Below are 22,500 nucleotides of genomic sequence, written 5' to 3' on the forward strand. Positions count from 1 at the left end.
ACATGAATTAGATAAAGAGGTTAGAAAAATGCAATAGACTGAAATAACACAAGACATAAACATGATGTAGACTATCGACAGTTCAGGTTTTAAAACACAGTCAGTGTGTAACAGTCATGATGTTGATGATTATAACACATGTGGTGATGCGCTCAGTCTTGCAGGGTGGGGGTCTCAGTCTGCTGCTCAGAGACCCCACAGACAGTGTCATGCAGGGGGGAGAGGGGGGGGGGGGTCCATGATCCTCTACAGAGGACAGTCCAGGACCGAACCGGCCCTGCTGACCAGTCTGTTCAGTCTCTTCCTGTCTCTCTCTCTGTGCTCCCTCGTCTCCAGCAGACCGCTGCATAGAACAGTGCAGACGAGTCATAAAACGTCTATAACAGAGTCCTGCACAGTCCAGAGGACCTCAGTCGTCTCAGAAGATGAGAATGAGATGTGTGTTCAAACAGGCCGTTTGGAGATGTTCCCTTCATGACATCACAAAGGGCAGTAGCCCCTCCCCCAGGTGGGTGACACTCCCACAGCTAGGTGTTTGTTCTGCCCTCTGAGTCTGCCTTCTCACCGTAAACAATAGGACATGGAGCCAGAAAGCAGCGAGTTCACCCGAGCCCTTCCAGAGAGGGGGCGTGGTCAGACACAGCTCATTTACATATTTAAAGCTACAGACACAGAAACAATCCAAACACAGATCTCCCCAAAACAAGTGTGTTGTTGTAAATCCACTCTGATCATGTCTATAAACCCCTCTATTTCAGCCCTGCTCAGAACAGGCTGTTTCTGTGTCTGTAGCTTTAAATATGTAAATGAGCTGTGTCTGACCACGCTCATTAATACGAAATGCGTCTGTTTGCAATTTACACCTATAACGGTCCACATGCTGTTAGACGGGGACAAGAAAACATCGGGTTCCTCCATTTCATTGCAGTTGCATAACAATTTTTAACTAAATCATCATTAAAAGAAGAAATGAAAATCATTACAAATATTAAATTAAATCATTACTTTTTGCTGCACACAGTTCCTTAAAACTTTGGCATGAGTGTTTTTATTTTTCCACAAACAGTTTGAATCTTTGAAGTCGGGATCATAATATTGTATTATTCTTATTTAAGGTTTATCTAAACCTGGTATCATAGATTTCCTGTCACAGTGTCTCATCAGCTCTCAAACAGAAACAGAGAGTGATTGTTCTCTCCTCGAGGACGAACACAGTGCAGGGCAGCTCTTTGCTCTGACAGTTCGGCCACATGCAGAGGAGTGTGCGTCCTCGTGTTGTGTGTAAATCTACTCCGGATCAGCTGACGGCCATGGGGTTCAGCCCGCAGCACTTGGCGTTCCCTCAGCGCTCTATTTGAGATTTTGGCGCTGGTCACTTGTGGCAGCCTGAATCCCCCCCAGCCGCATGACTCAGTGTTGTTTTGGATCAAACTGCAGGACATTCAGAGCCCGGTCAAATTATGCAAATGTCTGCAGACAAGGTTTTTTTTTTAGCTTCGTCCACTCCTTTGATTTTATGTTTCATCCAATCAAATTCATGTTATTTATAGAGCACATTTAAAAAAAAACTTGAGAACGCCAAAGTGTTGTGTGATTAGATAACACGAAGAGACAAAATTAGCACATCATGGTGAAAGCAAAATGGGTAAACAAACACGTTTGACCTTTAAGACCGGGACACTAAAGGATGGAATCTGAAGAACACTTAAATGCATCTTAAAGGAGCAGTACGTAACTCTGACACCTCGCATCTCCAACATTGATCCTAGTTTGAGCAGCTTTCTGCTGCTGGAGCTTATTAGAAACATGCAGAGGCTTTTTAGCTCGGGTACAATCACTTCTATCTGAAGCAGTTCCACTGCCCGCTTCCATCGCTGCAACACCTGTTCACCTGATAACTGCTCTCATATCTGGCAAACCCAGGGGCGTCCAAAATGGCCTTCAAAGCCCCGCCTACCTTCTCTGGTCCAATCAAATCCAGAGCATTCAGGAGCGTGTGTGTGTGTGTGTGTAAAGTAAAGTAAAGTAAAATTTATTTATATAGCACTTTTATATATATAGCCACAAAGTGCTTCACAAACAGGGTTTAAAAACATCACAAGCAATACACAGACAGTACAAAAATCATAGCAGTCTTTAAAGAGGCTCATTAAAAGCCTGGACAAATAAAAACGTTTTCAGTTGACTCTTGAAAGTGACAACTGAATCAATTGAGCGCAAGGATGATGGAAGTTCATTCCAGAGGCTCGGAGCAACGACCTGGAAAGACCGGTCACCTCTAGTGCGAAAATGAGCTCGAGGGACCTTCATCAGGTTCTGATCCATAGACCTCAGCGCCCCCACAGGTTCTGATCCATAGACCTCAGCGCTCGCATAGGGGCGTAAGGCTGGATCAGCTCACTAAGGTAAGAGGGAGCCTGACCATGTAGGGCTCTGAAGGCCAGAACCAGGATTTTAAACCTGAACCTAAAAGACACTGGCAGCCAGTGAAGGTCTTTCAGAACAGGGGATATGTGGGACCTCCTATTTGTGCGGGTCAGAATTCTTGCTGCAGAATTTTGAATTAATTGCATTCTAGAGAGCTCTTTCTTGTTAAGACAAGAAAACAAACTATTGCAATAGTCTAAATGTGTGTGTGTGTGTGTGAATCATTATATTTAATGTATTTTATACTTTATTTAATCTGTTCATGTCTCTGATTCAGTCTTTTTATTATTATTTTTCTGGACATGAACTTGGGTGAGCAAGGTCACGGCATGTGAACCGCCAACTGGCCCCGAGTCCGCCTTTTCATTGTTTGAATTAAAGAAAACACCTGATTGGTCAATCTTTCACAGGCGGTTTAAAAGGAGGGCCAGGATTGGTCGAGCATGATCCTCTCCCTTTACGCACGAAGAGGGCGGAGCCGAGCCCAGCCCATCAATGAGAAGCCTCAGTGATTGGCCCGTAGTAAAATGACGTCAGATTCGTTGAAGAAACAGCCTGTTCAACCAACGACGTGGATGTATTCCTGGAAGGGGCGTGGCTTGGTGTCATTCATTAGAAAGCAGCCGGCGTTTCCTTACCGGCATTTCAGTATTACACCGTGTGGTAGAGACACCGACTCTGGTGTTCTATTTATTTATTTATTGTAGAACTTTTTAATCTTCCGAAGCTAACATGCTCGGTCTGTGCCTTTACGTGCCCGTGTCTAACGCGGACCAGGTCGAAGTGGAATATTTTGAATCTAACGGGCTTCCGTCGGAGCTGAAGTCTCTGTTCAACAAACTGAGCGTGTTCCTGCCGTCTCAGGAGGTTTCTACCTACCAAAGATGGCGAAAGGTAACCAAACTAACTGTGTTTGTCTTTAAATTGTCCATTCATTACCTACTTTTTTAAAGTGTCGTTACTTTTACTGGTGTTTTAAATCCGATCTTTCCGGGCGCGTGCGGTTGTGAAAAGCCTCTACGACAAGGCCGCGAGTTTTACCGGCTTCTCGAAAAGTCTGCGCGGCGAGCGAACTTAAAGTCACTTTGTCAAACTTTTCCCATGACTTTAAGTACAATGTGCATGTACACGTGTGTTTTGGATGCGTTTGTAATTTAACAGGTGTTAATAGAAACAAGCGCGCGCTGTGCTTTACAGGCTTTCAGTTACCGTAAAACATGAACACTCGCGCGCACAGCTTTTATTAGAAGTTTTACGGTAAAATGAAGATAAGTTAAATTCTGCATTTCGTAATATTTGCACACACTATATATGCATGGCTAACCGGATTACTTCTTAATACTGATTTTTTTTATTGATGGGAGCCTTTCAAAAACCCAAGGACACAATACAAGCAGAGTTAAAAACAAATAATATAAAACTTAAAAGGAGGGTTCTTCTCACTCAAAATTCAACATAGTATTGATTTTTATTGGTGATGGGGAAATAAGAGCTGAATCAATCAATCCCAAATTGCAGGCAGTTCCCTCAGACTGTCTAAAGTGGGTCATGTTGGGGATGTTCAAGTGTGCAAGAGTTTGCAAGTATGACGCAATTTTCCTGAATGCATGAACCTTTTATTTCTGCTTCTGCAGTGTCAAAGTTTAAACGACTCTACTCTGTATAAGGTTAATTTTGATTACATAAAAAGCTGCCTCCTCGAAATACTCGACACACTAGACTTCTTGAAACTTGATCTGATTTATCTTCACTGTGACTCATCGGCCTTCTGCTGATCAGTTGGACTCTGATTTTGTTCTTTCGTAATAATGAGCTGAATTTATTCCCTCCAAAGAGCTGACGGCGTTGCAGGAATAATCATAAAACAGATTAATTAGTTTTATTCAGCAGGGTCAGCTGTGTCCCATCTGAGCACAAGCACATGTCCAAGAAATGTCCTGCAGGATGGTTTTTACTGTCCGATGGTCGTATCACTCACGACACTGTTGGCAGCGGCTCAGGTGTCAGAGCGGGCCAGTGTGGCTCTGCCGGTGTCCTCGTCTCCTTTTAGCTCTGGATGTTTGTGCTAGGACAGGATTAAGGCGTTTGGCGGGTCGACCTGCAGTCTGGGGTCAAACATAGACCAGAGTGTCACTGCCTAATTCCCTTCTCCTCACAGCAGAGCCGAGCTCCCTCACAGAATGTGGAGTTCTGATTAGCAAGCGGGTCACGGTGTGGTCCAGTTGGGTCGTGATTGAAACGTGATCCTTTTTTAAAAGTCTCCCGAGGGTTCAGGACTGCATAGTTGACATTTAGCGGAGAGGAATGCACAGAACCGGCTGTTCTCGTTTCACAGATGACTCGCGCATACCTCTTCATAATGTCACCCATTTCTGAAGCTGTGAAAACAATGCAACAGCCCGTTTGCATCTTTGAGTCATGAGAAAGGCGTTCATCACTTATCACCTGAGCGCTGCTGTAATTCACCTCCTTTGTTGTTGTTGTTGCAGAAAACTTTAAAACGGGAAAAGGAGGACTCGGACGGACAGTTGGACTTCGAGGAATTCGTTCACTATCTGCAAGACTACGAGAAAGACCTGAAGCTTGTTGTGAAGATCCTGGACCGGAAAAATGCAGGTGAGAGGTTCACGTCCCCTCTGTGATGTCACAGGTTCACGTCTCCTCTGTGATGTCACAGGTTCAAGTCCCCTCTGTGATGTCAGAGGTTCACGTCTCCTCTGTGATGTCAGAGGTTCACGTCCCCTCTGTGATGTCAGAGGTTCACGTCTCCTCTGTGATGTCACAGGTTCACGTCCCCTCTGTGATGTCACAGGTTCACGTCTCCTCTGTGATGTCACGTCTCCTCTGTGATGTCACAGGTTCACGTCTCCTCTGTGATGTCACAGGTTCACGTCTCCTCTGTGATGTCAGAGGTTCACGTCTCCTCTGTGATGTCACGTCTCCTCTGTGATGTCACAGGTTCACGTCCCCTCTGTGATGTCACAGGTTCACGTCCCCTCTGTGATGTCAGAGGTTCACGTCCCCTCTGTGATGTCAGAGGTTCACGTCCCCTCTGTGATGTCAGAGGTTCACGTCTCCTCTGTGATGTCAGAGGTTCACGTCTCCTCTGTGATGTCACAGGTTCACGTCTCCTCTGTGATGTCACAGGTTCACGTCCCCTCTGTGATGTCACAGGTTCACGTCCCCTCTGTGATGTCACAGGTTCATCCGAAGGGTTAGGAAGCAGCTTTTCTCACAGTCTTTGTCTTTGCTTCCTTTTTAGGCCGTGTTGATCTGAAGGAGTTCATTCAGTCTCTGCAGGACCTCGGGGTTCACATTTCCCCACAGCACGCTGAGAAAGCCCTTAACAGGTAATTTCATTCATTTCATCCACTGCAGGATGGATTAGTTGGATTAAAGGGGCTCAATGTCTTAATCTGCCTTTTTTTTTTTTTCTTAAAGCATGGATAAGAACGGCATGATAACCATCGGCAGCAAAGACTGGAGCAACTACCGCATGGAGGAAAAGACGGAGAACATTCCCGAGATCATCCTCTACTGGAAACACTCCACGGTGAGTTCAAGAGTCCGCCGCCTGCTCGACAAGTCGGCGTTACGTAAAGTCATCCAACATCCGATAACGCTATCAGGACATTCGATAATGAAGCGCTTCTCCCGTCTCTGAAAGCGGGTCAGGCGTGGTCGGAACAGGACGTGCGTCACTCATTGAGCTCTATTAGCCTGCGAGCGGAATCGTCCCAGTTCGGGGATTATCTCAGGAGGATTTGCCGAGTTGTCTCGCTGTTATGTAAAAGGGAGCAGCGATCACACTGACCTGATGTAATGATTTCCAGGCTGGTGCGTCAGTCTTAACGAGCCCGCAGGCTTCACCTTGCATGGAAGAAAAGTGTCGGACAGTCTGACCCCCCCCCCCCCCCCCCGGGAGGCAGCAGGAACATGAGCTGCTGTCTCGTCATCTTTAAAGCTGCGTTTGGTCGCAGCTCTGATTTCTGCAGCTTGTAACAGTGAAGCAGCCACGATGAGAAGAGTCTAATCTTCGTCGGGTCCAATTTAAAATCAATAAATGAGCGTTTTGATTCCGATGTTTTAAAGTGACGCACGCCGTCAGACTTTGGCAGCGATCCAAAGCTGCAGGTCTAAGCTGATCCAGTTTTTCACCTGTGCCCCCTTTCTGCCCCTGACCTAGATCGTTGTGAAATCCTCCCGCGCTCCTTTTTTTTTTTTTGCTCTTTGCCCGCCGCGCCCTCGGTGGAAAGGTGGCTCAGGTTTCAAAGATCTCCCGCTCGCCTCGCTGAGGCGTCTGTGAAAACGAACCCGGTGCTGAACGACGGTCGTCTGTCTCACTTTTCCCCGTGGTGACGCACGTTTAGCTGCTCCGGCATTAAACATGTTCAGTGCCCGGTGTGAAGGCACCTGATTGGTTCAGAGTTGGGTCTTTAAAATGATAACATTTAGGCGTCTTGTAAAGATGCAGCGTCTCTCTCAGCAGCAACGATTGGAGCTGTGAGCCTGCAGCTCTTATTGAGTTGTCATGGTAACCGATAATGGTCTGAAAGGAGGCATGAAGACGTTTAACGTGTCCCATGAAGAGTTTTCTCCCTCATCACTGACTGACAGGCACTAACACCTCCGTCTCTCTCTGCGGCAGATCTTCGACGTCGGGGAGAACCTGATGGTGCCGGATGAGTTCACGGTGGAGGAGAAGATGACCGGGATGTGGTGGAGGCACCTGGTGGCAGGGGGAGGAGCCGGAGCCGTTTCCAGAACCTTCACGGCTCCTCTGGACCGACTCAAAGTCATGATGCAGGTGAGGCCGCGTGGTTGCATCAGAAACGAGGGTAAAGGTGGGAGACGGCGTGGGGCTTATCAGGCCGTTGGGGGACGCTGTGAACTTGACCGTGTGAGGAGCTGAGGTCACATGGTTCTCTCGTTAATGATGCGTTTAACATTCAGACCGCCGAACGAAGAGGTCGATGAAAGTCTGAAGGACGACCTCGTTTCATAACTGTGACACAATCAGGAGAAGCCGAGCTGTTGCTCAAGAGTGGACTTATCTAAACGCCATGAAGTTAAAGATTAAAGCGAGGGGGGGGGGGGCGTGGGTCCACGGCCTGAAGTGTCAACACCATCACAGCTCACGTCATGGGGGGTGAAGGTCTCAGGATGTGTGTCAGCTGGCGTGTGGAGCATCGACTCCGAGCGGCAGATAAAGACAAGTTGTTTTTCTGTCTTCCTCCGAATGAAAGGACTCAAACACGCTGCTCTTCTTCCTCCTCTTCCTCCTCTTCCTCCTCCTCCTCTTCCTCCTCTTCTTCCTCCTCCTCCTCTTCCTCCTCTTCCTCCTCCTCTTCTTCCTCCTCTTCCTCCTCCTCCTCCTCCTCCTCTTCCTCCTCCTTCCTCTCTCAGGTTTACGGAACCAGAACCAACAACATGTGCATCATGAGCGGGATGATGCAGATGATCAAAGAGGGCGGGATGAGGTCGCTGTGGCGAGGAAACGGCGTCAACATCATCAAGATCGCCCCCGAGTCTGCCCTCAAGTTCATGGCTTACGAGCAGGTGAGGCGCCGCTCTGTGTGTGTGTATCGCCGTTAAGCCCCTCCCCCCCCGATGTTCAGCCACTAACGGCCTCTCTCTCTTCCACAGATTAAGCGTTTAATCGGCAGCGAGAAGACGAGTCTGAGCATCCTGGAGCGCTTTGCTGCAGGATCGCTCGCCGGCGTGATCGCACAGAGCACCATCTACCCCATGGAGGTGATTAACCCCTTCAGCGCCCAACAGGCGCCCAGACGCCATGTGGTTAAACGCGGCGCTGACGTTTCCTTTGATGTGTCCTCAGGTGCTGAAGACTCGTCTGGCTCTGAGGACGACGGGTCAGTATTCGGGGATCTCGGACTGTGCCAAGCAGATCTTCAGGACGGAAGGCCTGGCGGCGTTTTATAAAGGCTACGTCCCCAACATGCTCGGCATCATCCCCTACGCCGGCATCGACCTGGCCGTGTACGAGGTGAGACGCCGTCCGTCCCTTTGTGTTTGAGAGGACCAAACTTTGACTCCCCGCAGGAGGAATGTGGATCTGAACACGCAGATATGTCCCAAAATAAACGCCAGCTCGTGACCGGCTTACATAACGAACGCCGCCTCTCGTGGCCGGGACGTTCTTTGTCTTTACTGATTTTAATGAAGTTAAAAATAACCCCGTCTCTTCCCTCCTCAGACTCTGAAGAACAGCTACCTGCAGCAGTACGGCACAAACGGCGCCGACCCCGGCGTGCTGGTCCTGCTGGCCTGTGGCACCGTGTCCAGCACCTGCGGGCAGCTCGCCAGTTATCCTCTGGCTCTGGTCCGAACACGCATGCAAGCACAAGGTGAGGCCCGCGTTGCTCTTCTGTCTCTTTTAGGGGTAGAAACTACAAACATGGCCGCCCGCACCTGATGAGTGACCATGACTGGTTTGATGGACGTCGTTGATGTTAATCATTTTCTGTATTTGTCCTTGCAGCAGCGACGGGGTCGGCGAGCGCCCAGGTGACCATGTCGGGTCTCTTCAGGCAGATCCTGCAGACCGAGGGTCCGACGGGGCTCTACAGAGGTTTGGCCCCCAACTTCCTCAAAGTGATCCCCGCCGTCAGCATCAGCTACGTGGTGTACGAGCACCTGAAGACGCAGCTTGGAGTGACATCACGCTGAAACCCAGCCCCTCCCCCTTTTTGTCATGTGACTTTACCCCCCCCCCCCCTTTAAAGGGAATCCCAGGGAGCCTGAGGCCCCGCTGGGTGTTGGTAGATCTCATTCTGTGAATGTCTGCTGAGGAAAGCCGAGACGCCGGTCATGCTGGAGGGTTTATGGACTCTGTGAGCTCAGGAGACAAACTGCTGCTATTTCTGTTTTTGAGGGACGAACATGAGGACCAAATATTTTTAGTTTTTTTTGTCCCGTCTGTGCAGCTCCAGCGAGTGAAACATCCTGTGGTTATTTCTCATGTTTGTTTGTCGTCCGTGGGTGGAACAGGCAGAAGAAGCATTAAAGATCCAGTTTTATTGTTCAGGGAGAAACGTCCGTGTTCCTTAAAGAGGCTTTTTGCACATGTGAGTTTGATCTCTCTCCGTCCTGAATGAAGCTGAAACAGTATTTATTTCCATGCTGTATTTATCGTTTTTAATGTGGAGAAAAGAAGCAGCGTTACAACGCTTTGTTTAGTTTGAAGAGCCGACTGTGCGATTAGATATCATGTGGTGTTTTCAGGGAGCGAATGTAACGCCAGGTAGCCTTAACACTACATGTTGCCTGGATGGACTGAAAACAGAATCCTGTTTCTGCCCGTTCTGAAGGTCTTCATGTTCAGAGCACACACACACACACTCTGAACATGAGCAACACTTAGCAGGGCAGAAGAAGACGAGCGAGGTATTTGCACTTTAATCAAAGCTGGAAGCGATTTCTGATCGATCCAGGTGTTCAGACTGAATTCTTTTGTAAAGAACGAGTTTTTAGAATTGTTTTAATGGACCATTTCGATGCAAATAAATGCAAGTTCTTGTACTTCTGAGTCTCGTGTCTTACTTTGCTCCCAGAGATAAACCTCTGCTCGTGTCCAACACGCGTGAAGCACAGCAGCGCGTGCGTGCGTGTGCGCGCGGCCACACCTGAAGCTGACTGAGGGGGATGTTTTCTGAAAGCTCCACTTCAGAGGTCGACTCACATGTCGGCTCACAAACGAGCTGATGAAACTTTTAGCTTCCTGAAAGGACGGAAGAATTATTATAAAGTCCGTCCTCTCAAAGACGTTACCAACGCTGCGTTTTTTTCCATCGAGCGCGCGCTCATGAATGAATTGGTACCAAACCTGCAGGACGCCTGCAGTGTCCTCTTGAGGCTGGTTTTAGGAAGCTTCAGGCCCCCCCCCCCCCCCCCCCCCCGTGTCCACCTGGCGGCTCTTTGCTGGCTGTGCGCTCGGGGGAGCGTGTGCATGAAGCGTGCGCGCGCCGAGAAGAAAAAAACGCTGTTTCCATGACGACGAGCAACGCTTCTCTGCTCGGTAAAAAACACCAGGTGGATTTCTGCAGATATCAGACAAAATGTCCTCAAAGGAAATAAGAGGGTGTCTCTCATTTGAGACGGCTTTAAAAAAATGATGTTTATGATGGTAAAAGGTTGATTTTCTTTGTTTTACTGCGAACCTTAATTTGACTCATGTTTTTGAATTGATTTGTAGTTTTATAGTTTCTAGCTGTTCTGGATTTTATTTATTCTTCTCTGCAGCACTTTGATCAACTGAGCTTGTTATAAAGTGCTGAACAAATAAAGTTGGATGGGACGATCATGACCACATGACCACACAGTGAAAACACAAACAGATCTGATGTTATGTGCACGGTGATTTATTCACTCATTGGATCCCTTCTCCATCATGTGCTCGTCGTGCTCTGGACAGTTTCTGCTGGACGCCGTCTCGTCCTCCTGCTGTATCTGGAGCTGGCCCGGTTCAGTGTGGAGATCCGGCAGCATGCTGGTCACCTTATTGGCCTGGCTTATCAGCTGATCCAGGTGAAGTCTCACCTCTTGAGCCAGCTGCGGGTTCCACTCGTTGGTCTTGATCGGTAGTTCACTGTTCTGGAGGAATTCAGACACATCGTGCAGCTGCTTGTAAACAGCCAGGATCTCTGTGCAGAGATTCTTCTGGCTGGTCTGAGGCTCACTGATCAGCCTTTCTGTTTCTTCACTGAGCTGTGCTGAGTACTCACTGTCCTCCTCCTCTTCATCGTTTAGAATGTCCTGATCCTCATCATCACTTTCCTCTTTTTCACTGAACAGTAACTTCTGCAGATCATCGGCTCGCTGCGTCTGATTCTCCACGTCTGTCTCCAGCTGCTCCACCTTCTCCCTCAGATAGCTCGTGTACTCTTCCTGAAAGTGCAGCTTCTCCTTCAGCTCCCTCGTCTTCTCCAGATACTGTAGTCTTACATGCATAGAAACGTACAGCTCCTTCTGCTTCTCCTCCAGCTTCTTCAGAAGATCAGCTCGCTGCGTCTCCATGTTTGTCTCCAGCTCCTCCACCTTCTCCTCCAGATACTGTAGTCTTACACGCGTAGAAACGTACAGCTCCTCCTTCAGCTCCTCCTTCAGCTCCTCCTTCAGCTTCTGCAGAGCGTCCATCTCCAGCTCGCAGTCTCTGGGCTGCCTGTCTCCGTCCTCTGACCTGCAGGGTGTGAGTGCTGTCTCCATCTTAGTCTGTTGGATAATGTTGCTGTAGAGTCTGTTTCTGTCTGTCTGTCTGTCGGACGATTTGTTTGTTTCTGAATCAGAAGTTCCAGATGCATCTTTTGACCTGCTGTTGTCATAGCAACAGTTGTAAAGACCTCGGCCCTCACAGCAGCGACATCACTGCTGTGTGTGTGCTTTTAAAATCTCCCCAGTGTTCTTAACAAGTGACCGAAACGTTACAAATAACAACATCAGGACTTTTCAGTGTGGCGGTTGCCTGGCGACCAGAGGAGGAAACAGGAAGTCATTCCAGGAAGTATTATAATAAACAGAATAAAGTGGAGTAGTGCATATATGTTTATATTCTGATGCACTACTCCACTTTATTCAGCTCTCATATTATTTCCATCATAGCACTACAGTCACTTTGTTTATATAGAGCTATATGTATTTAGTATGTTGTTCTATTATCTGCCATGCACCACTGCCTACATGCATGTGGCTTTATAGTTATATATTTATATTCTTATTTACTGCACTATAGTTCTGTTATGTCTGTTCATTACTGCATATATGCATCATGTCTGATCACTGTCCACTTATATCTTCTTCTGCGCCACAGTTCTGTTTACATAGAATAGTTCTTACTTCTGTTCACTTCTGCACGTCTGTTCACATGTCTGTGTACAGGCGAGTCCATCTCACTCCATCACTGTCCTCTGGATCTGACCTTGTAATGTTTGTGATGTTTTATTTTAACTTGGTACGAACACCTTTGACACTTGTTGTCTCTATGTTGGTTAAATGTTTTAGTATCGCTGCACTGTCGTTCATTTATTGCCCTGTGAGCCCTTGATTTGCCCCCCGGGAACAAATACGGTTGATATTCAGAATTATACTGACTTTTCCGCCCCGCGTTTCGTTCATTTTTGACCTACGCAGCTTTCCGTAGCAAAACACGGAAGTGGCGACTGCAGAGTTCAAAAACTACAACTAGACACGACAACATTTAGAATATCAGACTTTACTGTAACTAGCTACATTATACGTGTATTTACTTTAAGTCAACCCGTCCGTGTATTTTAAAAAGTGTTTATCTGTCGTCTTTAGCGTTTATCTTCGCAGGTTGTTATGAGACAGCTAACCAGGCTAACCAGTTAGCTCTGGAGTTACCAGTAACACCAGCATGGTTCAGAACATGTTCCGGACCGGGTTCCTGGTTCGGGCCACACACACCCTACTCACCTGGGTTATAACCCTCACACTGTTCCTGCACAACACAGGTGAGTTCAGCTCGTTGTGGACGCCCCTGGGTTTGCCAGATATGAGAGCAGTTATCAGGTGAACAGGTGTTGCAGCGATGGAAGCGGGCAGTGGAACTGCTTCAGATAGAAGTGATTGTACCCGAGCTAAAAAGCCTCTGCATGTTTCTAATAAGCTCCAGCAGCAGAAAGCTGCTCAAACTAGGATCAATGTTGGAGATGAAACATGGAGAGAGGTTAGAACGCAGAAAGCTTTACAGACCCATGCAGAGCTGGCTAAACACTGAAGCTACAGTGTCCACCACATGCAGAGCTGGCTAAACACTGAAGCTACAGTGTCCACCACATGCAGAGCTGGCTGAACACTGAAGCTACAGTATCCACCACATGCAGAGCTGGCTAAACACTGAAGTTACAGTGTCCACCACATGCAGAGCTGGCTAAACACTGAAGCTACAGTGTCTCTACATGCAGAGCTGGCTAAACACTGAAGCTACAGTGTCCACCACATGCAGAGCTGGCTAAACACTGAAGCTACAGTGTCTCTGCATGCAGAGCTGGCTAAACACTGAAGCTACAGTGTCTCTACATGCAGAGCTGGCTAAACACTGAAGCTACAGTGTCTCTACATGCAGAGCTGGCTAAACACTGAAGCTACAGTGTCTCTACATGCAGAGCTGGCTAAACACTGAAGCTACAGTGTCCACCACATGCAGAGCTGGCTAAACACTGAAGCTACAGTGTCCACCACATGCAGAGCTGGCTAAACACTGAAGCCACAGTGTCCACCACATGCAGAGCTGGCTAAACACTGAAGCTACAGTGTCTACCACACGCAGAGCTGGCTAAACACTGAAGCTACAGTGTCCACCACATGCAGAGCTGGCTAAACACTGAAGCTACAGTTTCCACCACATGCAGAGCTGGCTAAACACTGAAGCTACAGTGTCCACCACCGTCATCACCTGGTCGGAGGCGGAGCTAAAGTACTCCTGGAGAAGTCCATGTTTCTTGTCCAACTCGTCGCTGACTCTCATCTGGAACATGTTGACTCGTGTGTGAAGTTCAGAGGTCGATGAAACTTGTTTTTAAATGTGGACTGCTGCAGTACCCATTTCAAACTCTAGGGGGCAGAGTGACACACAGCTCCTTTAAATGACGACGATCTCGTGCTGCATTAAGGTGAATGAACACAGTGTGAAACCACCGATGGCCTTAAACCCTCCGCCACACTTGGCAGCAGCAGCAGAACGATAAACAGTGGAGTAGTTCTGAACTGGTTTGTTCCTGACTGCTTGTCTCACTGACCTGCAGAAAGTCCGGACCTCTGTTTGATTTGGCGAGGACGCTTCAGTTACACACACGGAGACAATCCAACAGGTTTGACGTCATTTAGCCCCCCCCCCCCCCCCCTCCACCCCCCCCCCCCCACCATGACACACCACTGAATCTCATTTCTGATCGATGTGGTGTAAAATCTGTTTGCACTGATGTAACTGAGTGTGTACTGTGAGTACTTTTTTATAACAAACTGATTTCATTTCAAGTCTAAAGAGTCAAAACACACATCAAGTTTCACGTGTCGTTAAGCTTCTGAAGTATCTGATTCTGAGTTTGTCACAACTCGGCTCAAAGACGAGGCGAGCTGGCAAGTTCAAAGTACATTTTTATATACAAAATGTGTGTGTGTGTGTGTGTGTGTGTGTGTGTGTGTGTGTGTGTGTGTGTGTGTGTGTGCTCAACAGAACAGCAGGTGTCAGTCTTTATCAGGTGATGGATAAAAAAAACTAAAAAAACAAAGCTGAGCGAGAACACGTAGAACTAAACCAGTCAGAGAGTGAATGTTGGAAACCAGCCGCATCAGGTGCAGCTGTTCCTGCTGCTGAGCCTCCAGCCAGGACACACACACACACACACACACACACACACACACACACACACACACACACACACACACACACCCTGGTCCTTTAATTGAAGCCTCAGTGCCGGTCTATTTTGGGGCTCGAGGAAAAACAAAACGTGAGAGTGGTTTTGTGTTTTCAGATCTGCGGAGGAGTGAGGAGCAAGGAGAGCTGCTGCTGCCGGTCCTGTTCTTCCTGCTGGTCGTGCTGTCGGTACTTTTATACTTTGCTGTTTCTTTAATGGACCCCGGCTTTGTTCTCACAGACGCTGCAGAGGTGAGACAAACTCCACGTCTCCTTTGTTTCTGAGATTCCCTTCTTGCACTCGTGTGTGATCACTATCAGCTAAAATAATCTAAACCTCAAGATTACATAGACATCTTTAAGTCCCGCCCCCTCAAGTGCAGGTCACAGTGGAGTGTGTGTCTGAGTGTGTAGTAAGTGTCAGTGTGTGTGTGTGTGTGTGCAGAGCGTCCAGGACTCGATGGAGGAGATGGACTCGATGATTCCTCGGCTGCGGCGCTGTGGATTCTGTCTGCTGCAGGTAACGAGCTGCACACTCGTTTGTTCCTCTTCTTGAGTTATTGGGACGTGTTGCAACTTTGTCTTTTCCCAGTTTGATGAGAAAGTGTTTAAAGGTGAAACTCGTCTTTTCTTTTTGAGCAGCAGCCAATGAGAGCCAAGCACTGCCAGACGTGTAAACGCTGTGTGCGGCGCTTCGACCACCACTGCCCGTGGATGGAGAACTGCGTGGGCGAGAGGAACCACCGCTGGTTCATGGTCTACCTGCTGGTGCAGCTGCTCGCTCTGCTGTGGGCTCTTCACATCGCTGCGTACGTCTCATCCACACTCACAAACCGTCCTCGCCTCGTCACACACTCTCAGCTCTCTCGGTCTGAGTCAGAGGAGAGCGAGCGCTCCGTCCCGCAGCTCGTCTCTGGGCTGAGCGAGCTGTGAGGCCGCTCGCCATCACGAGACAGAAACGTGTAGATAATGAAAGACGACGACACGACTGAACCGCAAAAGAAAAGCCCGACGTGGGTCACCTGTGGCGTTTTCACAGCTGTCGATCGTTTGCTCTGGTCTGACTCATGATCCAGTGTTTTCCGTTGTTGGTCTGCGCTCACACGGGGACGTTTACAACCTCAAGGCCTCCACGCCGGTCATGTGACCTGCAAATCTGATCATTTCAACCGTTTCTCTGATTTTTTTTTTTTAAAGTACATTAAAACATAAGACAGCTTACATAAAACAAGGTTTAAGTTGCCTTTTGTTTGATGTCTCACTCGACCAATGAAAAGTCTTGTTTTTATTTTTAACTAAAATATTGGAATAAATACAAATAAAACACTGACTAAGACATCCGACAACATTTACTGTCATTAAATGCATCAAATTTAAATTCTATGGATTGTTTAAAAATCTTGAAACCATCACAAGTCTAATCAGTATGGTCTCTAACCTGCAGGGGGCGGTACAAAGCGTCCATGGTTCAGGGCAGATGATAAATGAAGGTTCTGATTGGTCTCTTGCAGGTCTGGTATCTCGCCCAGCGTGTCCTGGGAGCTGTGGTTCAGAGTGAACGGCTTCCTGCTGGCGGCGCTGGGCGTGGCTGGTGTTTTCTCCGTGGTGGTCGTGCTGCTGCTGGGCTGCCACCTCTACCTGGTCTCCGTCAACTGCACCACCTGGGAGTTCATGTCCCGACACCGGATCTCGTACCTGAAGAACTGCGGGGACGAGGAGAACCCGTTTGACCGAGGCGTCCTCTGCAACCTTTGGGATTTCTTCTGCGTCTGCAGGACGGTGATGTGGGAGAAAATGTACCAAAGAAACATCTGGAACCCGTCTGTCTGACCTCCCAACAGACCACAGCTCAACATCTGGACCCGTCTGTCTGACCTCCCAACACACCACAGCTCAACATCTGGACCCGAGTCAGACCTCCCAACAGACCACAGCTCAACATCTGGACCCGAGTCTGACCTCCCAACAGACCACAGCTCAACATCTGGACCCGTCTGTCTGACCTCCCAACAGACCACAGCTCAACATCTGGACCCGTCTGTCTGACCTCCCAACAGACCACAGCTCAACATCTGGACCCGTCTGTCTGACCTCCCAACAGACCACAGCTCAACATCTGGACCAGAGTCAGACCTCCCAACAGACCACAGCTCAACATCTGGACCCGAGTCTGACCTCCCAACAGACCACAGCTCAACATCTGGACCCGTCTGTCTGACCTCCCAACAGACCACAGCTCAACATCTGGACCCGAGTCAGACCTCCCAACAGACCACAGCTCAACATCTGGACCCGAGTCAGACCTCCCAACAGACCACAGCTCAACATCTGGACCCGTCTGTCTGACCTCCCAACAGACCACAGCTCAACATCTGGACCCGAGTCAGACCATGCACTTAGAGGAAGGAACTTATTGGACCATCGGCACCGAGCACGTCACTGAATACAGAACATGGAGACATAGATATTTGGGGTCTCTACTCGGGATGCAACAATCAGAAGCACGTCCACGGTGCAGAACTGTGTTGGGTTGGTTCATGTGTTCTACGAGTCCACACACTGGAACAAAGTGACCCGTCTACTTCAGATAATATTCAGTAACTTTGCACTGAAGTTAGTGACAGCTGACAACACTGGTGTCCAGACTAGCATGTTAGCAGGCTGATGCTAGCCGGCTTATGAAATGAATCAAGCTTAACCTACTAAAATGATCAGAATCAAACTGAACACTGTGACTAAAAATAGCCGAGGTGCGTTTTGAACCTTTGGGATTTCTGTCTTGTTTCATCTTCAGTATCGTCAGCGAAAGAGATCCTTAAAAACACGTTTATTTTTCAGGTCTTTTTATCCAAAGAAGGACAGAAAGAAACGCCCTGCATGTTTTCTCTCTGCTCACTTTTCTTCTGTGGTCGCCGGGTGAAAGTGGTGACCCGTAACATGAACACTAACGTGCCTTTGCTTTCGTCTGACTGTTAACATGGTGACATGATGTTCACACCAGGAAGTGTTTTTTTTACTGTTTGTATTTATTGACAACAAGAGAATTAAAACATTGATGATATGCATGTAGTTAGAGAGTACGTCTGTACACATGACATTCCCAGTCAGGATGCTTCACATAAATACAGTTCACATAAATAACATATATTCAGCAGCATTAACTTAAAGTGCTACAGTTGCTAAATCAGCGCCTCCTGCTGCGTTTATTCCTAACGTAGCAAACGGCGCTCTGATGGCGAGGAACGTTTCAGCAGAACGTGAGGTGTTGAACTTTAAAAAACTATTTAACACGCCACCGTCACATGATCTCACATCAGAGCGCTTACAGGTAAATGTCCTCTCCACTTGTGGAGGTAAAGTGACTAAATTAACTGATGACAAACGGAGACCTTAAAGAAGGGGGCGGGGCAACTGTGGTCACGTTTCAAATTATAGAACGCTCTTTAACGCGCAGTTTATAAATTCCACCACCAGGGGGCTCTCATTAAGACAATAGCAAAAGATGTGGTTCTCTCTGCTACGACCCAACTCCTGATGGAAATGAACTCTAATGTCCAATTTCCACACGTACTCCGTGCACGCCGCGGTCTGTCTTCGATCTCTGGAGCGCCGCTCAGCTCCGTTTTGTCTATTTTCACGCATCAAGCTGGACAAAAATAGAACGACAGGAAGTCAGACAAGGAAATGCACAGAGCGTCTGTTCACGTTCAAAGTCTTTATTCCTGTGTGACCTTGTAGTTCTTTTTTGATTTTGTAGTTCTCCTGGGATGCGTGCACCATGGCGCTGACAAACCCTGGCATGCACAGAGCGCGTGGAATTTAGGGAGGAAGCTCTTCAGGAAGACGATGTGCAGATGAATATAAATATAAATAATAATTAAAAGAGCGTGTGGTGTTAAATTACTCTTTAAAGTCCAGTTTAATCGTGATGAAATGCCCCAGTTCTCTCGGCGCTGACGTTCAACTCTGGTGAGTATTTTAGGTCCGTTTCCACCAAGCGGCCCGGTTTGATTCAGTACGAGGTGCGATGGCTGCGTCAGGTATGTGACAGCATGACATCATAGCAGACAGTGACACAGTGAACCCAGGCAACATATTCAACAGAGAAGAAGAATGTGGCCCGGTAACCAAGGGCAACAATGAAGGACGTCCAGCAGAGGTCTGAGCTCGCCCATGGGGGGAAGCAGAACTAGTCTAGCTCTGCCCCTTCGGGTCGGACCAGTACACGACACCCTGACAGAAGGGTAGCAAAGAAGTAGTTATTTTGGTGCCATGCTTAATTTATGGCAGTGGAAACACCAATATATGTGTTAGCTACCAAACCGAACTGAACCGGACTGCTTGGTGGAAACCGGACTGCTTGGTGGAAATCGAACTGAACCGGACTGCTTGGTGGAAACCGAACTGAACCGGACTGCTTGGTGGAAACCGAACTGAACCGGACTGCTTGGTGGAAACCAAACTGAACCGGACTGCTTGGTGGAAACCAAACTGAACCGGACTGCTTGGTGGAAACCAAACTGAACCGGACTGCTTGGTGGAAACCAAACTGAACCGGACTGCTTGGTGGAAACCAAACTTTTTTTGTTGCATTTGGTCAGTAAAAATCAAGTAAACGTTTTGTCCCTGCCGCTCCTCTTCTTCCTCGTCTTTTATTGCACTGACATCATAAGAGCTCAGTAACACAGATTATGATTTGCTAAATAGAAAATACAGATATGTTCCTCTATACTATGGCTATATTAGATTCTCTATGGCTTCTTTAATAACGCTAGCAATTACAGGATATCTAGTGCACAAGTTCACCACGGTGCCATGCACTACTGCCTCTGTGAAGAAAAACAGCTGGTATGTGAACGTGAATGTTTTCTGAAGCAATGAGGGAATGATTTGAACATCTTTCAAAGGCTTGTAACCAGAAACTGTGTCAGCTTTGATTCTTTAGTTTTGGTGTAGGCAGTGAGCGAAGCCCATCACAGTGATGCATAGAAACGGCAGCACATACTGAACCTCAGAGGGATAAATATCCAAAGATTATTGATAATAAGCAAAGGCCACAAAGCAAGCTGAATCTGTCTCCGACACGCAGGATGCCTGAAGAGATTAGAAGTGGCACCTTGCCAGTAGAAAGTGACTTTGTGAGACAAGTAGTGATGGGTTAGATGTAAGCTGGAGCTAACCAGCTTTGTAACAGAATGATTCCAGCTTTAATGTTTAAAGTTGGACTTTTTAACTTGAATGTTAGGTTATTATTCTATGAAATCATATTATATTGATGTATTTTCATGTGGTTTTTAAGACATGTTTTGCTCCCCACGTGCACATTTAAATTCTCTTTATAAACTATTCTTTATATTCAGTGGTGGCTGGTACATTATTCTCCAAAATGTCCCACAGGTAAAGAACCGTACGTCACATTGCGTTAGCTTGATGCTATTACATAACAGGAACTGCTATTAACCAGCTAACAAAATTAGCATCGCGATAATTCAGTTAGTAATATAGTTTCAAGCATCTGTAATGTCTGTATCCTTTCCGTTGTTAAACTGTTCTAAAGTCCTGTGGGATGGTGAATTTAGCCAAGACAAGTCTTTAGTGCTAGCATATAACGAGCTAGTTTGTTGCTAAGCTAATTTATGGTTAGCTAACTAAGCTTGAATACTAAAAGTTTTCAAGTTGTTAAAGTCTAAACAATGTTAATTATTTCGTTTTCTTTGTTTACTTTCAGTTTCAGCGACTAAGATTTTTTTTTAAAAAGCAGCGAGCGTTAGCATGTCGACATCAGAAGGTCAAAGGCTTCGCTGTGCGGCTTGCTAGCTGGTTTAGCTAGCACTATAACAAGCGGCTAACTAACCTGAAGTTTTTAACTTGACCAATCCTGGATTTATCAGGCTGACATCAATGCTGAGGGATTTTAATCTCTTGACAACAACTCCACATGTGTTTAATGAACAGTTAAACACAGAGTTGATGGTTGAAACTTTTTCTGCTCCAGATGTTTGGATAAAGTAAAAGTTCACGATCTTGTAAGAAAGCAGTAAGAAGAGCTGATAATGCAATAAACTCTTCAAGCATCCCGTTTCACAGTGGTTACGTTTGTATTAATATTTCATCTGTGAACTGCAGGAATGGCCGCTGGGACGCTCAGACAGGCGGTGTATATAAAGGGCTACAATCAATGTTGTTGCTTTGAAAATAATAAATAAATAAAAAGATGCTGCCGTAATATCGGATCAATAATTGAGGGCTTGATAATTGGTTAAAACAGTCAGCAAAATCAGCCATGGGATCTGATGTTCTGTTATCCAGATTGATCACTGATTGATGAAGACCATGGTGGGAAACTTGGGCCTGCACGGCGGTCCAGTGGTTATTTCTGTCCCCTCACAGTGAGGAGGTTGCTGGTTTGAATCCCCGTCTGTCAGGAGCCTCCCTGTGAATGGGTTCTGTCCGGAGACGCTTCCTCCCACAGTCCAAACACTTGTTAGGTCACCTGCTGACTCGGAACTGTCCAAAGGTGTGAATGTGGGTGTGACTGGTTGTCTTTCTCTACATGTCAGCCCTGTGATTGGCTGACGACCAGTCCAGGGTGTAACGCTGTATTTAGGCCAATGACTGCTGGGATAGGCTCCTACAACTTTAAACCATAAATGATGGATGATGAGAAACTTTATCTAAAGTTACAGTATGTAAATTAATTAGAGTTTTCCTGCAGCATCAATGAGGAGACAGATATTTGGATCGTTGTTTCAATGACACAAAGTCCCAGACAGCCAATTATCCAGGAGAAGTCCGACATGATGTTCCTGTGTTTCTCTGTTCAAGCTGGTCCCTCGTCTCGCCGTTGCAGAGCATCGAACAAAGCTTGCCAAAGATAGCGACAGATCGTCTGTACTTCAGTCTTATTTATCTGCTGCTCTTTGGAGAGGAATCCTCCAGTAACACACAGAGACCAGGACGTGAACATGACGTTCAGGAAGGCGTGAGTCAAAAGCAACATTTAAGCTAGCTTAACGTTGCTAATCGTTGCTACTGGGTGTCCAGGACTTCTGCTTTTGTTGCCGTGGTATCCAAAAGGGTGTCTTTAGATTAATAATAGAATCGTATCAAAGATTTACAGTTTGGTACCATGACGACACTAAACGATTGATAATACTCAAAGAAAGAAAACCTGATTGGCTCTAAGATGGTCTACGTGTCCAATGAGGGACATTTATAGGTCAAAATAATCCGTTTGATTTATCCAGTGCAAGTTTGTTTTAAGTATTCCTGTGAATGAGTGGTGCTTGATTACATGAAAGAAACGCTGTCAAACGTCCCAGATACAAAACAAAAGATGGTTTGCCTGTTTGTTTCCCACCCTGGTCTTTCCTGCTCGCCGTTCACCCGTGCAGCGCGCAGAAGTCGAAGTCTGCGAAGGCTTCCTGCTGCTCTGCAGAGAGGACGAACGGTTTGGACGGAGGCGACAGGATCGGCTGCAGTCGGGTGAAGTCGCTGTCAAAGTTGCTGACGTCCTTGGACTCTTTGATCGCCGGCAGGAACGGAGGTTTCAGGGTCTTGGCCAGGAGAGCGTCCCAGTCGATGGTCTGAGAGAGAAGAAGTGAAGAAATCATTTTATTTTTATTTTTCAAAGTGGTTTAGAAAGTTTAGAAGCTCAACATTTATTTACCACGAAGTAT

The 22,500-nt window shown here is 47.1% G+C and overlaps 4 protein-coding genes across 4 annotated transcripts in view; 2 read left to right on the forward strand and 2 right to left on the reverse strand.

The window, feature by feature from the left end:
• Nucleotides 1–3,033: 3,033 nt before the first annotated feature.
• Nucleotides 3,034–9,969, forward strand: slc25a25a (solute carrier family 25 member 25a). Its single transcript, XM_079357506.1, has 10 exons — nucleotides 3,034–3,321; nucleotides 4,917–5,043; nucleotides 5,690–5,777; nucleotides 5,869–5,980; nucleotides 7,076–7,234; nucleotides 7,834–7,986; nucleotides 8,074–8,181; nucleotides 8,267–8,434; nucleotides 8,645–8,795; nucleotides 8,930–9,969. The coding sequence occupies exons 1-10, from the start codon at nucleotides 3,160–3,162 to the stop codon at nucleotides 9,115–9,117; spliced, it is 1,416 nt and encodes a 471-aa protein (XP_079213632.1). The 5' UTR covers nucleotides 3,034–3,159; the 3' UTR covers nucleotides 9,118–9,969.
• LOC306832670 (uncharacterized protein) lies at nucleotides 9,803–11,736 on the reverse strand. Its single transcript, XM_079357533.1, has 2 exons — nucleotides 11,485–11,736; nucleotides 9,803–11,346 (listed from the first exon to the last, which is right to left on the reverse strand). Exons 1-2 carry the CDS (start codon nucleotides 11,650–11,652, stop codon nucleotides 10,813–10,815), a joined length of 702 nt encoding a protein of 233 aa, XP_079213659.1. The 5' UTR covers nucleotides 11,653–11,736; the 3' UTR covers nucleotides 9,803–10,812.
• Nucleotides 11,737–12,551: 815 nt separating this feature from the next.
• zdhhc12a (zDHHC palmitoyltransferase 12a) lies at nucleotides 12,552–17,882 on the forward strand. Its single transcript, XM_079357519.1, has 5 exons — nucleotides 12,552–12,914; nucleotides 14,940–15,073; nucleotides 15,267–15,341; nucleotides 15,464–15,630; nucleotides 16,333–17,882. Exons 1-5 carry the CDS (start codon nucleotides 12,818–12,820, stop codon nucleotides 16,649–16,651), a joined length of 792 nt encoding a protein of 263 aa, XP_079213645.1. The 5' UTR covers nucleotides 12,552–12,817; the 3' UTR covers nucleotides 16,652–17,882.
• A 4,055-nt stretch (nucleotides 17,883–21,937) lies between these two features.
• LOC306833987 (serine/threonine-protein kinase N2-like) overlaps nucleotides 21,938–22,500 on the reverse strand; it is a gene marked incomplete at its 5' end in the record, with an annotated part of 5,103 nt that continues 4,540 nt past the window's right edge. Inside the window, 2 exons of the mRNA XM_079359693.1 lie at nucleotides 21,938–22,407; nucleotides 22,491–22,500. The exon at nucleotides 22,491–22,500 is cut by the window's right edge and continues 71 nt beyond it. Of these exons, the coding sequence (XP_079215819.1) occupies nucleotides 22,204–22,407; nucleotides 22,491–22,500 (214 nt within the window). The remainder of the gene's footprint in view (nucleotides 22,408–22,490) is intronic.

Source organism: Symphodus melops, assembly GCF_947650265.1.
Source record: "Symphodus melops genome assembly, chromosome: 1".
NCBI lineage: Eukaryota > Metazoa > Chordata > Actinopteri > Labriformes > Labridae > Symphodus > Symphodus melops.